Genomic DNA, 21,069 nt, shown 5'->3' on the forward strand with positions numbered 1-21,069 from the left:
CTACCAAAAGTAAATGTACTTTATATGCAGAATGGCCTATTTCAGAATAATGTGCATGTTTCTATTACAGTATATTATAATTATTCATATGAATCTGAAAAGTAACTCATAGCTGTAGTTACACATACATGTAGTGTTGTAAAATGTACAATATTTCCTCCTGAAACCATGTGTAGCAGAAATATAAAGCAGCATAAAATGGAAATACTTAAGTACAAGCACCTCATAATTATACTTAGGTTGAGTACTTTAGTAAATATACTTTTAAAAAAAAGTATAAAAATAATATGAAAATACTTGCATGTTCATAGATTCTGGATTGTTGGGTGTCATTTTAAGATGATTTTTTTTATGCCAACAAGACACATTTTTCATTATCACTGCATGCATTGTGTGATATCTTTTTATAAATTAGGCAAATTTGCCCTTTTTTAATAACTCTGTGATCTCATATCTGTCTGTTAGCTTTGTTTTGTTTTGTCCTCATTTGTTTTTTTTTAATGAGTGTCTCAGAGTGTAAAAAAGGGGATCGGGGGGGGATCTCAAACAATAATGTCAATGTTTATCCTAAAGAGGTAGCAACCAGTCAATATAGTGCACATGTAGCTTCATCTTTCCAGCAGGGTAATGTTGTGTATGAAACATCATTTCCCTCTGCAGCCTTCTACACTGTAAGTTCTGAAAGCAGATCATTTGGGAAACAAGTTTACTTTCTGCTAAGTCATCACAGCATATATTCCCTGCAGAAATGCCCATTTTGAAGACACATGCAGTCGTTAAGGTCAGCCCTTGCATATTTGAATCTCATTGGGTAAGGCAGGACTTTTCCTTTCAAAGGCTCATCTTCAGGAACCTTTATGTTATTGCATGAGGTGTCTCTTTTTTGTTTGGAAGGGTGGCAAAAAGCAAAGGAACGTATATGCATACCCCCCAAAAAACATCAGAACATCCTGACTTGGTTTCTCATGTAGTTAAATAGCTGCCTAATCAAAGCACAGTGTGTTCTTTTAGAGTGGACTCAAATGTGCGTTGTAATCCCATTGTAAATATCACCCTGTATTTCAGAGCCAGAAAATGGTGACATCAGCATGTTGGTTGACATTAGCGTTAATGTAGGGGAGACCAACGTCAGAAGTCCAGAGAGCAAAGCAAAATTTACATTTGTTTTTTTTAGGCTTCTCCATTAATGTGTCATCTCCTCCACCTCTGGGTCGGCCCCGTCTGTGCTGACACACAGCTGCAAACTGTTATGCCACTCTTTTTTTTATACACTCTCTTTATGTTGCTACTACACTGACTTCAGCTAGCTTTACTTCCCTGACTCTTCCCTCCTCACACCACAGACATCTTCCCCCCTCCAGAGTTGGTGGAGGAACGTGGACTGGCACGGCCTGTGGTGGCTGGCATTGTGGCCACAATCTGTTTCCTGGCAGCAGCCGTCCTGTTCAGTACGATGGCTGCCTGCTTTGTCAACAAGCAGCGCAGGAGGAAGCTTAAGAGGAAAAGAGGTGAGGGGGTAGACCAGGTCATTGATAGCTATCTCCACAATTGCTTTTAAAATAGCTTATAAAATACTACAGATAATAAGATGAGAAGAATCTTTCCTGTTGTACAGAATATATATATATATATATATATGGTTATTATTCATTAATACATTTATTATGTAAAACTAAACTGTGACACATTTGTTACACATTACTGAACTTGTACTTAACAAATTCATGTCCTTAGATTTCAACCTTATACTTCTTTATCTGTCTCATATCCTCTCAGCTTTGACTGGAAACTGTTCTTTGAATTAGAATGTGAGCTGAAACTGACTTACTGACATTTCAGAAAACAGCCATGTCTACAGTTAGGTGTTATATTTTATAGTTTCTTTTGCATTTGACTGTTATCCTCTCACTCTATTTCCAAGCCTGCTTCAGGCTCAGCAGCAGCAACTCTAAAGTCATCTTTGGGGAATTAAGATTTTATAAACCTTTATGTAACTGTCTTGAAATAGTGTTTTTTATCAAGAACACCAAACAAATATTTGCCACATTATGAGCATGAGCTGCGGGGAAATTGGGGCCTGCTTGAAAATGACATTAATCACTGAATGTGAAAGTAGTTCATTCTGTTGACCTTTCATGCATTTACACTGCCTCTAACTGTCTCTATTTTATAACTTACAATGAACTCTTTTATTTGGGTAGCTCTGAAAGGAAATGCAGTAATGACCATACAAACATACATACTATAGACATAAACTGATATTAAATGGCAGTAATGGTCTTTTATGTCTTTTTCCAATCTTCCAGACCCACCTCTTTCCATAACCCACTGCAGAAAAAGCATGGAAACTCCGTAAGTGAACCCCACATGACACGCAACATTGTTTCACTGCTACACTGCACAGAACTCTTCAATGAACTCATCAAACAGTACACCAGTTATGTTTTATTTTGCACACTGGTCAGCTGATTGTTTCCTGTGATCCAAATAGAAGTGTATTCAGCAAAGTAATGCAGATACTTTATTTCTACAAAGTGAGTAAACAGTATGTTTGTAATGCGGTAAGTAAAACTACAGAATCCAATTTATATAAATTAATAACATTATTGATTTAAGTAAATTCACTTGACATAACAAAATGCATAATGAACAGATCTTGTGTATTAACTTATCCTGTTGATACCTTAATGACAACTTTACATTATTATCATTATAGAGTTGTGTGAGTGGGGGCGGGAGATTCTATTTGTGACCTAACAAATGTACAATCACAACCTTGCATGTGGTACACAGCAACAGTTGTGTGTTGTGGTTGCAAGGATCAAACAGAGTAATGTATGTATTTGCCAAAGGATGATTGTATCCAAACTGCTGATTTATTCCGGTTAAAGCTGCTCATTGGAAGTTAGAAAACTCTAAAGGGTTTTACACCCTGCCAGAAGGGGATCTCAGAGCCAAGAGCAATGTTTCTATTTTACAATTTGTAAATTGTACAATACAATTTACCATTTCGCAGCTGCTTACTTGTGTGATAACCATTTACAAACAGTAAGTGATACCCTAAAAGGAAGTCATGAGTTTTGTTTGGGGTTATTCAAATGTGCCAAAAGAAGCAAAAAATGTATTTACCCAACAATACAAAATGGTGGAAATATTTTGTATGTGCAAATGTGCGTGGTCTATATCAGTCAAATCAGCATAATGCAACAACTGCTCTGTGCAAATAATTGTTTTGCTACACCTCACAGATTGTAATTATTAGCCAAAATGTAAAACACATAATAACTCACCACATGGTGGCGCTATTAGCATCATGTTTTAACATGTTTAGCAATTACAGATTGGGCAGCTGTCCATAAAATATAAATACTATAGCACTTGTAGTTGTTGAGATTTTAGCTGTCAAACATTATTTCCAGAGACATGCCATTTTAGAAAATCACTGAAACACATTACAGTGATGAAAAGTAGTAGCATACATCTCCTTGATGATTGATTGATTGATTTGACATAAAAATTAAATTTCTATGACAAAGGCAAAATAATTATAAAGAGCAAAGATTACAATGAAAATGCATTACCTGCAGAAAATGCAGTGTGAATGCCGACAGCTGAAATACATTTCAAAGCATTGCTGGAAATGCAGAAATATGAAGAGAATTGCTTGAAAAATTTTGATGCCCAAATGCACTGCAGAATGCTGGAGTTGAACCACTGACGTGACAAGGTGGTGTGTACATGTGCTCTAACCAAACTGCCACTGTGCAGCACAGTATAAGGAGTAAAACTCAACTCCCCCTGTTGAGAAATTGAAGCCCAGTCTTGCATGACACATGGCAGACATACTGTCCACTCTGCCACTGACAGAGTTTAGAGCCACTGAGCCATTGAAACAGTAAAGGCTGCAGTAGTAGTGATATCACAAAATCATCACCTCTAAAAGTCATGATTGAAAACCAGATTTGCAGTGCCCACTAGCTCACCTGGTAGAGGCCCTTATGTAAAAAGGCCTTGTCCTTGCCTCAGCAGCTGTGGGTTCAATTCCAACCCATGGAAAGAAAAAAAGAAAACCATGATTGTTGTGGGATGTGCTGCAATACATTAGCTCTGGCCCTTTAGGATCCTCATGAAGCCCAAGGCTACTGGACGTGGTTCCTTTTGCCCCAGGCTAACCTGTTTAAGTTAAACCATGATAAGTAGGAGAAAGATCTGTGGGTAACATTGTCAGTTATTATAAAACCTCTTAAACATTTCTGAAGTTACAGTTCAAGATTTCTGTGTGGACTCTTGGCTTAGATAGCAGGGATTCTCCTTAATCTTTTGATATCACAACATCAGACTAAGTTAAAACTAATGTAAAAGGGATATGGTGAAGTAAATAGTAAAATAAAAGTTAATTCAGTGGAGCTTCTAGATCACAAGTAAGGAAGTTACATTTCAGGGATCTTTCTCATGGCAAAGTAATGAGACAAAACTTATTCATTCATTATTATTATTTTTTAATTAATTAAACACAAAACAACAACAGCAACAAAATACAGGGACAAGACACAAACAAATCTAAAGATATACAACACATAGCACACAGTTTACAAAACCAAGGCATTAAAACAACAAAACATACATCTTCACAAAAACACACAAAAAACAGAAACCACCATCAACAGGACAAACAGCAGCCTAAAGACTTAATGATCAAAAAGAGAACAAAGATAAATTGGCTTCCTGTTGTAGTTTTTAAGGAGATTAGATTTCAAGAAGGAAAATAATAATAATAATAATAATAATAATAGTAGTAATAATAAATAAATAAATAGCAAAAAAGATAGACAAAAATAAACAAAAATAAACAAAGGCCTTCCGTCACCACAATTTCTGTTATTAAGACCAGCCTTCACTCAAACTCACTGTACCTCACTCACTCATCCTACTCTAATCCAAAAAAGTGCAACTTCCTTACAATACCAAAATAAATGAAGATCTGACTCCTCTTCGTCTTCCCAAAATCTGCAATCTGCAAGTCACATTGTTGGATGCCCCATTTTTTGAGTCTTTTTTGGTGGGCAAATAACAATAAATGATGTCTAAATGATAAATGTCTTAATATGAAACCTATAAATTCATGGTCGCTCTTGGTAAATTGGAATTTATATTAATTTCTCTGTGAAAAAGGCCAGATTTAAATGTGTTCCATGGTTTTAAGATGCATGTCAGTGTAAGTAATCAGTTACACCAGAGGTAATTATGCATTTGTGTCTAAGTATGTGTTCATGCATATAAAAGTAAACAAACTCATTATGTTTGAAAAATGTGGAGCAAAATCATCTTAAAACAAATCAAACTTTGCTGCAGGTTTAATCAATAATCCAGTCGACTATGTGAAGTTTGGGACAATTAATTTTTTTGGGACAGATGCATTGGAGCTGTATCCATCTCCCACACTAATCATAGAAATAGACAGTTTTGAGGGAGGGACAAAGGGAGGTAGACATCTGTAGGCTTTGTGAATCATGCATGACATTATCAGCATGGACAGACTGGAGCCCTGGCACTGGCAATCTAATGTCCATCATTATGTTACACCTGTATTTGACAGGTCAAATTCTCCACCATGAGAAAGATCTGCTCTCTTATGCCTGGTTCACACTAGTCTCGCTCACCAGACCTTTCTCAAGAAAAGAAAGGTCTGGCTAGGCCGATTCTTACTTTAAGATTGGAGAAAAAAACACCCCGGCTGCTTGTATTTCTTTCAACCAATCACAGTCGTTCTGGGCGGTGCCACAGCAGCGGTGTACTTGCAAAAACATTGCCGGGGGTAAACAGGTTTTGGTGTAACACGCCCACAAAAATATCACCTACAGGACACGAACCATGGCAGAAAAATGGCTACATCCCCGCAAGATGAAACACCGCAAAAGTTAGTAAAGGACGTGTTGAAAACTGCAACCGAAGGTGGTAGGGCGGGACTTCAGTGGGTGGCTCGTTCCGCCCAATGAGAGGCTTATCTATGCAGCGAACTTCCGCCCACTCAGACTAGGTTCACACTACTCGATATGAGCCTGATTCTAGCCCCACGCAGCGACGTACGGTGTCGGCATGGATCGTAAACAACAATGAACGTCGTAAGCGACAATCCATCGTTTCATCTCGTGTAGTGTGTCATTGTAGTCTGGGACACCTCACAACATTCAAACAGAAAGTCTAGCATGTTTGATTGTCTTTTTGTTGTTCACGACTGCTCTCGTCACAGCTGTCACTTCGACCAATAGGAACACAGAGCTATCTGCTGCCGTAGACAACTGTATGAGGACAACAGCCCAGGCTGTTTGATATTTCCTCTAGGGACGTTACCACACAGAGTGAAAAATGATGGTGTGAAACAGCAGAGGCACTTTATCATCCTGCTGAGTACTGCCGTTAGCATCTATCTAGCAAACAATGTTATTTCTTCATAATGGAGACGGACATAAAGTAAGACTAAATTAAAAAAATAGTGGGGGGGCTTTTACTTTCCCCAACTGCGGAGGCTACCAGCTTCATTTGACGCAAACTACATTATAAACGGGCCGTTATTTATTATTCCCTCAGTATCTTTATATTTTTTACTTTTTATCCGCTCCCGTTTGCCTTGATAAAGTTAATGCATTTCAAACTCAACACTTCCTGTATCTCTTTCAAATTATACGCCCCTTATAACGTCGGCTGAGAGAATCTCTTCATTTTCTAAATATGCTTTTATTGTGAAACATTTGCAGGAACTTGTTGTGGAGGATTAAGTGACTTGTATGTTTGCGTACAGTACTTCAAATGTAGCTCCTGCCATCTGGTGGCACTTTTTTTACATTAGTAGAGTGACATTTCGGCTGGTACATGAACAGACACAGTGACTGGAATAATAGTAATGATAATAAAAATAGGACAAGAATAACCCGATGACTTCACACATGTCGTGAAAGACGATCAGGGATGATTGGTGTGGACCATCGTGTAGTGTGTCATGTCTGTCAGCCAAGTCACGGCACGATTTTATGACTCTACAATAATCCCACAATGTTGTGTAGCGTATTCCAGGCATTAAGAGGAATGAGGCCAAAATGAAAGTATATATGATCATAGAAGTCTTTTCAGGAGGACACACTCCAGATGCATAAATTGAATAAAATTGAATTGAATTGATGCACCATTTACTCCTGTTTTGGTGACTTACCTTTTTTTATTTAAAAAAAAAAAAAAAAAACGTATCCAGAATGTTTGTCTTCAGCAGGAGCCAGTGGTCTGAGTGCCACAGACAGGGCAGGAGAGCCAGAATATAATGAGAGAAAGACCAACACATAGTTGACTTTGGTCTTTCAGTGGCATTTGTTGACAAGTAGAAAATATAAAGAATTAGTCTCATCCTTTATGTGTAGGTTTTAATGACAAAAAAACTTTTACAATAGATTAAACCCCTCATGTTAAGACTTAACAAAAAAAAAATTTTTTTTGACTTTGGCAACTCCCAGTTGCAGCATTAAAAAAACTCCTAGTGGATGTGTTCTGTAGAAACAATGAATAATGGGATGAAAGAAACACAAAAAACATACATTTTTTATCTGGATTGTCTCCATCCATCCATCAAAGCATTTTCAGACATCCCTCTCCACAGCACCTTTTTCCAGCTCATCCTAAGGGACCCCTGAGGCATTCACAGGTCAGATAAGATACATAATCCCTGTAACGTGTTCTGGGTATGCCCCAGGGCCTCCTACTAGTTGGACGTGCCTGGGAAACCTCTAATGGGAGGCACTTACTGTAGGAGGCATCCTGATCCGATGCCCGAACCACCCCAACTGGCTCCTTTCCCCAAGTGAAGGAGTTCAAGTATCTTGTCATGTTTTGTCTTGGTCTTGTTCACGAGTGAAGGTAAAATGGATTGCCAGATGTATTGGCAATTTGGTGTGGCATCACCAGTGATGCAGGTGTTGCGCTAGACTGTCGTGATGAAGAGGGAGCTGAACTGGAAGGCAGAGCTTTCAATTTACCGGTCCATCCATGTTCCAACCCTCACCTTTGGTCATGAGCTTTGGGAAGTGACTGAAAGAATGAGCTTGTGGATACAATCGTCTAAAATGAATATCCCTGTAGGGTGGCTGGGCTCAGTGTGAGAGATAGGGTAAGGAGCTCAGACATCTGGATGGGAGCTCTCACTGGAACTGCTGCTCTTTCACATCAAAAAGGGCCAGTTGGATTTTCTCATTTTTCTAAAAACATAAAATCTGAAACTTTTAAGATCTTACGCATCATGTAAAATTTCTGCACATAGGGGCTTTAACTAAACATATATTTAATTGGTTTGACTGATCTGTATGGTCTAAATACAGATTTGCTGTGCTTAAGTGGGTGCTGTCCAAAGTATGTTTGTATGACAACATGCATGGGCTAATATTTCACAACTCCAAGGCAACAAGATGCTACAGAGCATGAGTACAAAGTGGTGGTACAGCTATGCGGCCTTCATCGGCAAGTTATATCGCTTGAAGAGCGCCCCAGATGGCTGGGAAGGATGTTTCGTTTTACAAAATGAGCGTTTCCTTGTCTGTTTAAAAACAACAACAAAAAAAAAAGATCAATGACACCTAGAGGAATCTGACTTGCATCAGTCAACTAGTTCCCTGGACCTGACAAAGGGATTTGGATGGGATGGGATGAGATTTTGTCCATGCACATTTAGAATCAATAAATGGAAAACTGTCTCAAAGTGCAGTGGTCACATCATGACTCATTTTTCTTACCTCTCTCTTTCCTTCATGTCCCTCATGTTGGTCCATGGTAGCCTCTCTTGTCTTCAGGCTTGTTCTCTAAATCTTCTTTCTCTCAGATCTCTCTGACATACTAATGCCTGTTTCCCTTTTCTGTTTTTTTCTACCCACCTAATAATATCAAGCTATTTTTCTCATTTTCTGTTGCTGTTTCAAACATACCTTTCATTCACAAGCTTACTGTTAACCTCCATATTCTCCCCACTTCCTACTGTCTGATCTCCCCGCCTCTACAGGAGTCCACTTAGCCTCATTCCCAGCGTTGAACCCTACTGGGAGGGGCTGGACGCAAGCAGGTACAGGCCCCAACCTTCCAGTCCTCAGTGAGTGTGCCAACCATTGTCCCCCGTTCTTGCACACTGTAAACCTCCCATTGCACTTTGGTTCAACCCCAGCTCCTCAGACTCCTGACCTGGCAGCATGCATCTGGCCAAATGTCCCCACAAGGCAACAACAATACTGGTCTGGGTCTTTCATTGACGAAACATGAAGGATCTTCATCGTCAGAAGAAAATTAAGTTCGGCCCTGATTTTTGGGGGGGGTTTTTTTAAAGTAAAATGCAGACAAGATTCAAGCACACAGGGAAGGATGACATCAGTCTGTTTCTCTTATCTTCACACCTCAGGACAGCAGAAGTAGACTGTAATAAGACATGATCTTCACTTTCATCATCTTTATTTGTTGTATGTAGTTCACTAAGAGGATCTTAGTGCATTAAATCATAGCATTATATCTTGATTATTTAAAGGAATAATTTGAGATTTTGAGGAACACACTCTTTCTTGCTGAGAATTAATTCAGAATCAATAGCACTCTTATGCCTGTAAGCTAAATATGAAGCTAGGGCCAAGGGACAGATAGTTTAGCATGAAGACTGAAGGCAGAAGAAAACATAGTTAGTTATATAGGCCTAAATTAATTAGTAAGCTTTCAGCATCCTTGCTTCCAGTCTTAATGCTAAGCTAACCTAAACCCTGGCCCTTGATTTATATACAGTTCACAGACATTACAAATTGACATGGTTTTTGCACAACCCAGGACGGGAGGGCTCTGCAGGGTGATTAAAACCACCCAGATCATCACTGGTGCCCATCAACTGACTATCACTTCGATCGATGTGGTGAGGTGCCTGCGCAGAGCTCAATACTTAAAGACAATATCCTGCAGCAACAGCCTGTTCACCCTGCTGCCATCTGGCAAGCCATACAGAAGTGTTTGTTGCCATACCACTAAACTACAGAGCAGCATCTTTCCTCAGGCTGCAAGAGTCCTCACTCATCCTCCATACTCCACCATAAAATAGTTTTGTTTTGTTACTTTGATAAATGAACCCTGAACAACAGAGTGGTATTAGTCTCCTCATCTAACTCTAGTGCTGTCAGGCTCTGAGATCCTGTTAGTCAACCACATACAGTATAATGATCATTCACTGTATGATTAATTTGTTGACACATCAGTGAGACCAGGGCCGATCAGAAATGAAAGTGAAGATTAGTGTTTAATCGTGGTAAGTGACATCATGCACTGCATTGGACATGTCCTTGCTATTTTAAATGTAAGGCACATATACAGTTGCTTTTGTCTGAAAATAATATCTAAATCTTGAGGGGCTTCTCTCCAGAGCAACAAAATCATTCTTGAAATGTCATTCAACCACATTTCTTCACTGTACTGTAAAGAAATAGTTCACTGTAAAGGAATAGTTTAACATTTTGAAAAATGCACTTATTCTCTTGGAGACTAATGCTACAGCGTGCAGCTGGTTAGCTTAGCTTGGCACAAAAAGCCCAGATACACCAAACTGACATCAAATAACTAGTGGCGACGAAAGCGGACTGTTGCATCACACAGCACAATGTCTGCGTCTCGGTCATGAAGTTACACCTGCACATGCCGCAAAGACAGCCAACCAGCATGTACGTTCTGCGCCTGCATGAGAGAAAATAACTCTCAATTTCAACAGGCAGCGTTGTCTGTATTTGTCATTAAAATTAAGAAACAAAGGACTGACAGGACAGAGTCAAGACACCAGTTAGTACATTAAAAACACAACTTGATGTTGAAAGAACAAAGGATATTTACCATGGGCTAGCGAACGATAACACAAACTGATGAACTGTCTTAAGAAAAAACATTTCTGCTAAAGAGCTCAATGGCTAAGAAAATAATCTTACCTATTATGACAAGTTTGTTTCAATCTCACACTCTCTTGACTTCAGTCATTTGTTTGCTTTCCTCAGTTTTGTTTCTCTTCTCTTGCACTAAGCTGAACAGCCAATCAGAGTGATTTCATCCACTGAGGGGCTCCAATGTCTCCGACGCTGACATGCTAAATCAGCCAACCAAAATCAGATAAGGGCTGACCAGGGCCAACAGTGCAAGATGCACCACCAAGACTAGGGCAACTCATGCTCACCGATGGCCCAACGTTGACCAGTGTCCGACTGTTGGCTTGGTGTGTCAGGGCCCAAAGACTGGAAAAAGGGGGCAGCTGGCCTGGCTTTTTTCAAAGTTAACACAATCTTAATACACTAACTAAACTAAAGTTTTTTATGGATTGAAGAACAAGATAATGTTTAGAGGTTCTGGAAGGCTGATACTGCCCCGATTGGACAGAGTTAGCCTGGCTGTTTTGGCATGTGTCCAGTCTATATGCTAAGCTATGCTTAGTAGCTACTTGCTTTAGCTTTATGTTTATCATACAGATATGAGAGTGATATCAGTCTTTTCATTTATCTCTCAGCAATAAAGCCAATTTGTTTATTTCTCAAAATGTCAAACTATTCCTTTCTAACAACATTGTTGTTTTCTGCATTGTTCACAACACTCTGCTTATGCATTGTGGCCATTTCTTTGGTTTGAGCTATATGTGACTATGTCCTTGCTCACTCCTTTAATCACAGTTTCACCCCCAGGTGACCTGAAACACTGTCTTTTTGACATATCTGAATTGATTGATTGACTTTTCTTCTGCTCATTAATCTGTCTTGTTCTGTTAAATAAAAGTATTTTCAGTAGTCAGACTACATTTTTAGCTTGTAAAGATTACATCAGTGCCTGCCAGCTGCTGCAAGACAAAATGTGCAAACTTATAAAAAACATTATCCATACTTGTTTTTAATGTGATTGTGTGATGTAGTAATCACTGAATCTTCATTCAGTGGCTGTTTAATGAGGCTGTGATAGCTGTATTTTCTTAATTTTCTTTGTGTCATCGTGCAGACAGTTTTAAGAGCATTGGCACTATTTCTTCTGTAATGTGTTTTGAGCACGTGAAAGTAAAATTTTGATTAGACAGCTGACAGCCTGCATTTAAAAAAAAAAAAAAAAAAAATTGGCCACTGTTCCTTTAGGTCGTAGACCCAAATTTTTAAGGAAACAGGGACATAATAGATTTTTTGAGACAACTTTACAACATAGTTTTAAAGATTTAACCAATTAAAGTAGAAAGCTTAAAAGTCAAGTGGCAACCTGCGGGGAAGCCAGACAGAAGTGCCAAAAACTGCAGTTCATTTATTGGCCACTTGAGGATGGCTCTAGAAGTGAGTCAATCCCCATAGACCCCCATGTTAAAATGCACAACTTTACAGTAGACAGAAACATGTTTACAGCCTAGTACAAAAAAACGGTTTTAGTCCCTAAAGCTAATTTACCCATTCATGACAACTGTACAGGGGTTCATTTTACATTTTACATTTTATTAAGACTTAAAGTTACAGTGACAGGGGACAAGGTTTTTCTACAGTCTATGAGTCAGATCCACCCCTCACTCCTCCACAGCGCCACCTTCTCATCCAAATATGGTCACTTCTGGCTCCAAAAATCCAAGAAATGGCAACGGCCGAAATGCCAAATTTGAGGCTTCAAAACGGGAGTCCACATACCTATGGCTGACGTCACAGTGGCTCTATCCATTATTTTTATACATCCTGTGTTTAAAACAAGCCCAGTTTTACCGTGATGTCTAAACTATTTATGTGGTTTTTAATGAAAATATTATTGTAACAATTAGGAATGGTGTCCAAATCTACAAATGTTACAGAACATTAATGATTAAATGGACTGTTGGTTGTTACATTGTATGAGCAGTCTTTTATGTGAACATGGAAGAAGCAGCACAGCATTAATGCAAGCACATGGGTTGTGATGTATGTGTTTCTGTTTCATTATATAAATATTATTACCTTAGGTTATGACAAGTGATTTGATATTTCAGTATTATTTGTCTATGTAGCTATATAAAGCAGATGTGCTTTTCACACAAGCCTCAGTGCTTTCTATGAGGATTGGCTTTATGTTTCATGTCACGCTAAATAAACAAATTGTGGCTTGAAAACAAATCATGGTATTCATTTACTCCTTCCTATAAGAAGACATGCTATGGTCATTAACAAAAATATCTCCCTAAATGGGTACAGAGTTTCACATCATATGTCCTGGTCTTATTCTCAAATTCATTTTATATACTGTAGTTCTCTGTCATCGCCTGAACTTGGGCCAACTCAACTAGCTTTCATGATTAGAATGACCTTTGACCTGGTTTTGACAGATTTTGACATACAGTCAGTATCACTTCACATTGTGATTGGTAATATTCTCACTCTTCTGTAGGTGTGTTGGATCAAAGCTTTTCCTTCCACACTTGTCAGTTACACCTGTCTGCCATAACAGAGCGTTACATTGCTGTTGATTACAACTGCTTCAAACCTATTGCTACATTGTGACTCAAATTGAGTGCAAAGGCCAGCTCTTCCCTCTTTTGACATCGTCATGGATATTTACTTTTTGGCCCTGAAGGGGTCCAACAAGCAGTTTATCCCAAGCTTGACTCCCAGGCCTAGACTCTAGGTCGTGTGTGTTGTTATATGTTCTGGGTCCTAGAGCATCAAGTAGTGCATGTGAACTATCATTTTTATAGGCAAGGAAAAACTGAGTATCACTCGCTTTCAATTTTTAGTTTAGGGTATTAATATCCATATGTAGTACCTATGTCATTGTTTTACATTGTCACAAGTTTAGGGGAACTATGTAAAAAAAAAGGCTGCAAGTCTTACACTGACCAGTATGTATGTGAGGCTCATTTATACTCCATTTACATATGAAAATAGATACGTCCATTCCAAATGTTGTTGTAAACATCACTGCCCTCATATTTCCATGCTTCCTTTATTGTGAGATGGATACAGCCAGTGGATGGCACTAGAGGGCAGAGTCAACAGTCTCAGACAACAACAATAACCTATTTTCTCTAACAGCTTCTTACTGTAAGCGATGGATTCCTACATTAAAAGTTTTGGTTATTTCACTCAGATAATATAATTATAATAATTTATTTATTTTTTCTGTGCTCCTTTAACTACCTTGATATAGGCGGGGCTTGTTGTAGAAAATATGATGTCACATACTTCCTCGCACCAATCAGGATTTGATAACTTTTGAATCAGAATGTGATGACTGTGGGTGTTTTGTTCACTTTCAGTCAAATCTAATTAGACCACCCCCACACCAATGAGGGACTATTTGTGTTCTGTTCTCAACGAATAATATTTAAAGATTCACATTTTTTAACCCTGATTTTGCTTTGTTAAAGCCCCAGACACACCAAACTAAGTTCAGAGAACTAGCAGTGTCAAAGGCCCCTGCTGAGTTGCACGACATTCCGTGTCTCAGCCAAAAAGTTGTACGTACGGTCTGCGCTTACGTGAGAGGAAATAATTCTCTGCACCAGCAGACGGCTGTTATCTGTAATCGCCATTCAAAAAGGGAAACCGCAAGATCATCTTGAAGATTGTTAGCCAGTTAGCACATTGACAACACAATCCAGTGTTGAAAGAACAGAGTATATTTAACATGCGACAGTGAATAAAAACACAAACATTTCTGCTAAAAAGCTCAATGGCTAAAGAAAAATAATCTTACCTTATGGAACAACTTTGTTATGGTCTCACTCCCTCTTCATTTTAGGTCTTAGTTTACTTTACTCATTTCTGTTTCTCTCCTTGTGCACTGAGCTGAACTGCCAATCCAACATCGGCAATGCCGACTCCAACTCCGATTCAACGTGCTGAATCAACTAAAGAAAAAAGCAGACAACGAGCAAAGGTGCAGGACACACTGCACTGGCTAGGGCAACAGGCGGTCACTGATGGCTAACCATCTGCTAAGTGTGTCAGGGTCTTAAGTCATATATTTAATGTTTGACACTGCAGATACCCAGAGTGAAAAGCTCTGTGTGAGTGCCAACGAACCAGTTTGTTGTTCTCATTGTCTTTTTTGTTATGTAATTGCATGAAATGAATATACGTCTATGGAGAAATTAAATGAGATTCACACTGGTCCATTTTGTGTACCATTTACTGTGTGATATCCCCTCCTTGTGTGCACCTCCCTCACTACTTGACAGAAAATCCCACAACAATTCTCTTGTGTCACCAAACCTCTGCATATTCACTCTGTTAAACTTCCCTTTTCAAGCGAAGTATGTGTCCAGGTTATGTTACCACTTTGATGGTTTAATGGTGAGGCATAGAGGCACTATCCCTCATGCTTAGCTCTGCCAACATGTAAAAGACTGGGGTTTAGATGGTGCAGCAGCAAATACACATCAATTCCTGGCTGTTAGGCAAAGGTCATGACTTTTAGTAGTAAGGGGAAAGCAGAGACTGCTGATAAAAGAGTCATTACTCTTCTCAAGTTCCCATTGGTAATTCCATGTTCAAGGCATTGGAGGTTTGTGATATCTATATCAACTGAATATGACACTGCAAATGGAATGCAATGAGAACCCAGGTTATTTAGTTATGACATTTCTTTATTTTTCATTGTGCAAATTTAAAATTAGCAGATGTGTAAGATGTGTTGTCATTTTTGTTTTATTGCAGCTGGATTTGTTTTCAGCACCACCAGAGAAGCTTTGCTTTGCACAGAGTACTGGCTTCTATAATTTTGAGTCTTTACTCCCTCTCTATTTTCTTTGTAGGTCATCTTCAGGAAAGGTGAGCCCAGAGAGTGTTCGTTCAAAGGCATCCCCATCAGAATCATCTGAAGATAGTCATGATCAGCGGGGAAAGAAACCACCTCCAAGCCCAGGAAAGAGGGAGGAGTTGTCTTTATACAAGAAGACCAAAAGAGCAATAACAAGCAAGAAACACAGCATCTCCAAGCATGAAGCTGAAGCAACAACACCCATTGAACTCATCAGCCGAGGCCCAGATGGACGATTTGTCATAGACCCCAATGATGCAGAAATGTCTGTCAAGCCCCGGCGAATTGAGGGCTTTCCCTTTGTGGAAGAATCAGACCTCTATCCTGAATTCCGGCAGTCAGATGAAGAGAATGATGATCCCAGGCCTTTGCCACCTGTAATGGCCCCCCTTCGCACTCACCAGATTTCCCCCATCTCCAGTCAGGAATCCTACCTGCAACCTCCAGCCTACAGCCCTCGTTTCCAGAGGCCCTTCGAAGGTATGACCATCATGGAGAGCAGTCGGCTCCAGGCCACAGGGCAGATCCGGGGTTCTCTCCACCACAGGGCTTTCTATGGCTATCTAGGGCCCCCTGGGGATCATGATCCCCCACCTCCTTTTTACATGCCTGATACTAGCCCACTCAGCTCTGTCATGTCCTCCCCTCCATACCTTGCTGAAGGTCCTTTTGGTCACCCCATGATTCCTGAAGAAATGGGGGAGGGTGATTTCCCACAATATGCTGTCCCTGGCTTCCCACTTCCTTTGACACTCACCTCTTCCTCTCATTCTCCTGAGATTTGGCAGGGACTGGATTTCACCTTTGCAAGTCTGGAGGGGCCCCCCTTCATTTTTCCACCGCATCATCCTTTGCACCTTCGCCACGACTCCCCCTATCCCCCTCCACCTCATGTACTTCCCCTGAGTGCTTTCCAGCCCTCCTCCCTTCCAATGCCTACCTACCCAGCTGTCCTGCCACTGGAGGCCCCAAAGAGCCACTCAAGCAAGTCTCCCAGCAAGGCCAAGCCTCGTGGCTCCCCAGCCAAGCATTTAGCTATGCAAGAGGCACATTTTGGGCAGCTAAGACACACAAGCCACGGTATGGGTGTGCCGGTTTTGCCTTACACCGATCCAATGGCCCATATTGTCCCTAGCACATTCAGTAGCCTGGACACACGATGGTTTGAAACCACCCCTCGTTTCAGTCCCAGACAGGCTCGTAGGATGGATTCTGGCATGCATCAGGTGGTTCTCCAGCCCTCCCGACTCTCACCCCTCACCCAAAGCCCCCTTAGTTCTCATGAGGGCTCCCCAGAGATTGTAGTACGTCCCCGGCCACGTCCCAGCATTGTCCAACCTCACATACCCCCAGAGATGTCTGAGATTACCCTCCTCCCTCCTTCCACAGCCAGCTTCTCAAGGAGATCTTCCCCCTCTTCCTCACCTGCCCAAGGCCAGGGTAGCAGGAGAGCAAGTCCAAGCTACCGTTCCCACATGGCCTTTGCCACCTCTGCAACCAGCTACCCAGCTTCCCAGTCCCCATCACCCCCCATGGAAAGCAGCAACATATTTGGGCAGATGCCATCTCAGAGGAGGACTGAGGAGGAGATCCTTCCATCTGAGCCCTCTCCACCCCAGTTGTCAGCTTCAGGGTAGGTGCATTAGGCATGCAGAGAGGGATACCATTTGAGTCATCTGCCACAACCCATAATGCTTTGATGTGTGAAGTTGCTCTGACATTTTGGTCACGGAAGTGCTGTCTAGTAGCCATCTTTTTTTTTTTTGAATCATCTCTGTGGCAAATTAGTTTTATAGTTTAATTTATGCTTCTTTATTTGTTTACACTTGAAAACTGTATGGTTGAGGGAAAACCATTTTGTTATGATGATTCATTTGATGAGCTCTGGAAGTTTAGCTTCAATTTGGTCAATGCTGCTTTTCATGTCAGACATCAAGATAGAGGTATTCACCCATTGAATCTGTGAAGCATTGTTCCAAAAATTATTTCCCTGAAAAATATATTGCAGTGAAACCAAACAGTAAAAATTGTGAAACAAATTATTTCTTGAATTGATGAGAAAATGCATTTGCTTCACAGATTACATTTCAGACCTTTTGGGGCTACAGTCCATCCAGATGAAAAGTACTTTTGCAATTGCATTGTGTAATTTGTCTGGCACAAGCCCCTAAAAGCCTGGGAATTCGCAGACATCACCACAGGATCCCTGTTTTTCCATCTGTATCATGCGTTACCCTGCTTTCACCTAACAGGAGGAATCCCATAATATTCATCCAATTGATTCCCCAGACAAAACAAACACCCATTGTTATGTCTAGCTCCAAGCCTTTGAAGATGCCTTAATCATGCAGAGGGATGCTTTAAGAAGAGTTCATCTTGGCAGGCCCTGCGGCCCATCCTCGGCCTTAGTAACCTGACTGCATGACCAATTCTCCCTTACCTCTCAGATTTCTTCCTACCCTACTTCCCCTTACCTTTCTGTAACCCTCCTCTCCCCAACCCCTTTGAATTATCCCCAGGACACCCCCAGGTCTGACTACCAAGGAAAGGTTGTTGGGCAAAGTGTGTCACAGGGCCTGTCCGCTTCTCATGTACTGCAATGTCTCCATCATTATGAATTAGGGGCAGTGTGGTGGTTCTTGATGGCTCCTGGAGTCTTACCTGCTTTGTTTTTGATTGATCTCAGCTATCTGGGCAGCGTTGTTGTGACCAGGTCCTCTACACCGCAATAGGTAAGGGTTGGATCCATGTCTGAAAGGGGGGGGTTAGCAGGTGGGACTTTTTTGATCACCTCGTCCTTTAAAGGGGAATACAAGACTTTGAGTCTTTGTTTGATTTGTTCCTTCCTTCAGTCAATACGTGTAGTTCTTTTCAGTTCTTTCCTTTTTCCCTTTTTCTTAAAGTGGCTATGCATTTTAAGTTCTGCAGTCTTCAGTACATTATGCATTCTGATATGCATATGCCATCTGTTAGCTGATAGATTAGGTCAGAGATGTATCACCAACATGATTTCATGCTTGAGTGGTTTGCTAACTGACCACATCCACATGCAAAACTCTTAGTATAAATACCTCACCTCAGATAATTGTACCTTAGGTCTACACAAAGGCAAGACAATAGTTCTCTTATCAGCCTTATATCGATTTAAATATTTATAATATATAATATTATATTATATATAATATTTATAATATTTTTTATAGTATTTTTGGTTTACTATTCTTCAGATTAGTTCAGCAAACTGCACTCATAATTTCAATATAGTATTTGATATAAAAGCCAAAGAACACATCTGTGCATGGCCAAACTGGACTATACTCCAATTAGATGGTTACAAGCTTTTCTTTTCTACACCTTTGATCTAGAAATTAAATCACACTTAAGTTGTGTCCTATATGCCATGGGTTTGAATTCAACTAAAAGTTAAATGATTGTCAATATAGACACATGCCCCTAAAAAGGTCTCCCATAATTTGATAGTTTTAACAGTGTACTGTAGGTTGATGGTACTTTGTACATGCTCAGCCCACTACTGACTTCTCTATTGATTTACCCAATGAGGCTTTGCCTCTGCACCCTGGAGACAGACCAATGCACTCTACACCCAGTTAGGTATGCCATAGTTGAGTGTGAAGAATAATGTTTGCCTCAGTTAATCTAGAATCAATGCAAAATAAAGAAGTCTTCAGCAAACATGACTGTCAGAATCCAACTCATTGCAAGATATCATCATGGATAAGACCTGCTCTTTTTTCTCCACTGCCATCTCGGTTCAGGACATCAAGTACGAGGCCTGGGTTATACGTCCCCATGTTTTACTACACCAAGAAAGAACAGAATGCATTGCTAACTGTGTATCTCTTAGCAATGGCTTTTGATACCAATTGCATTGTCAAGGCCTGGCATTTAAAAGAATAATTGCAAATGTTGAGAATACAGTTAGTCCATCCTTCCATCATCTTCCCTGTAGCCCAGTGGTAAGCTATCTCTCCCATTCGGCCATTTTCCTCAGAGAGGAATGAATTGCTGCTCAGTCCTGTTGGATTTGTTATATGCTAATGCTGCTAAGGGCGCAGCTCTAGCCTAGCCTTCTTGGCAGGTCCCCTCACCTGCCTCAGCCACTACAAGACTGAACTGATTGCCAAGGAGATTGTTAAGGATTACAATGAGGCCAGTGCATTCTCGGGATGTCTCTGGCCTTTATTATGAAGTGTGAGAGAACTGGGCGCACATCTTTGAACAGATCAGGCAACATCCAGCAAGATGTGAAACTGATATCTTGCTGCTTCATGTAAAATTCAGTAAAATGAACTGAACAGTTGAATTGTGGAGAATCCAACCAAGCTAACAATGTGTAGCATCTCCATATTGACAAGGCTTTAAACATTTATTTTTGTATGCACGATCTAAGCAGTTAACATTAGTGAGTAGACAACCTAATTTTGTACATACAAAGAACCTATATAAAAAAGAAATGCTTGGCAACCAGATCAGGCGTCTAATTGAGATAGATGTTTATTTGTCAAAATGTTTAGCCTCTCCGGGCTTGTAAAAAGGACCGGGCATTTAATTGGGCCTAGGCTTTTTATTGAAGTTTTACGGTACTTCCTTTATTTAAAAAAAGAATAAATAATAGCAAAGTCCATAACATGGTCACATACATAGTTATAGAACTGGAGTTACATCCAGGGATTGTTGAGTTTTCATTATAAAAAACCAATATGATCATCTCACCAGGTATGGTCACCACTTTATGTTGGTGTCTTGTATTTTTCTGTACTATATATTAATACAAGGTGTGGCTTACTGTGTTTTTATTAAAAGGTGGTCTATGTTGACGTTCTCATAGACATTCTTTATTGTCAGATGATCACTTCCTAAAACACTCTTAGCATTCTCCTCAAGCGTGACACATTCTGCCATTTCTATTTTACAGATGCTTGTATTGTATGACACCAATTTAAAATATTTTGGACCCCAATATCCAGTAAATATTTTGTAAGATTGGCGTTATGACGTCAACTTAAGCTGTGTGTCCACTGGAAGCCATCATTCACAGCTTTTTTTGTTTTGTTTGGTTTTGTTTTGCATTAACAATGAAGCAGAAATGCTGTTGCATGTTCCTGGCAGTGATGAAAGCTTAGCATGTGTAAAGTTCTCAGTGCACTAGTTTAAACAAGTTAAAACATATTCCAGCTTTTATCAAAAATGCGTCAGATTCTAAGCAGGTTTTGAACAGCAACAGAGCAATAGCAGGAGCCATGACCTGCACGTCGCACAAGCATC

At 40.1% G+C, this 21,069-nt stretch overlaps 1 protein-coding gene across 4 annotated transcripts in view; it reads left to right on the forward strand.

Moving 5' to 3' along the window:
* The window catches only part of LOC125897946 (protein turtle homolog B-like), a 290,905-nt gene that overhangs the window by 250,284 nt on the left and 19,552 nt on the right, over positions 1–21,069 (forward strand). For 2 of the 4 annotated variants that reach the window (XM_049591468.1, XM_049591469.1), the window contains exons 16-19: positions 1,344–1,508; positions 2,307–2,352; positions 9,035–9,121; positions 15,779–17,416. In XM_049591468.1, the coding sequence (XP_049447425.1) occupies positions 1,344–1,508; positions 2,307–2,352; positions 9,035–9,121; positions 15,779–17,416 (1,936 nt within the window). The remainder of the gene's footprint in view (positions 1–1,343; positions 1,509–2,306; positions 2,353–9,034; positions 9,122–15,778; positions 17,417–21,069) is intronic. The other 2 variants (XM_049591470.1, XM_049591471.1) reach the window with 1 other exon arrangement.

The sequence above is a fragment of the Epinephelus fuscoguttatus genome, linkage group LG12 (genome assembly GCF_011397635.1).
Source record: "Epinephelus fuscoguttatus linkage group LG12, E.fuscoguttatus.final_Chr_v1".
Classification (NCBI taxonomy): domain Eukaryota; kingdom Metazoa; phylum Chordata; class Actinopteri; order Perciformes; family Serranidae; genus Epinephelus; species Epinephelus fuscoguttatus.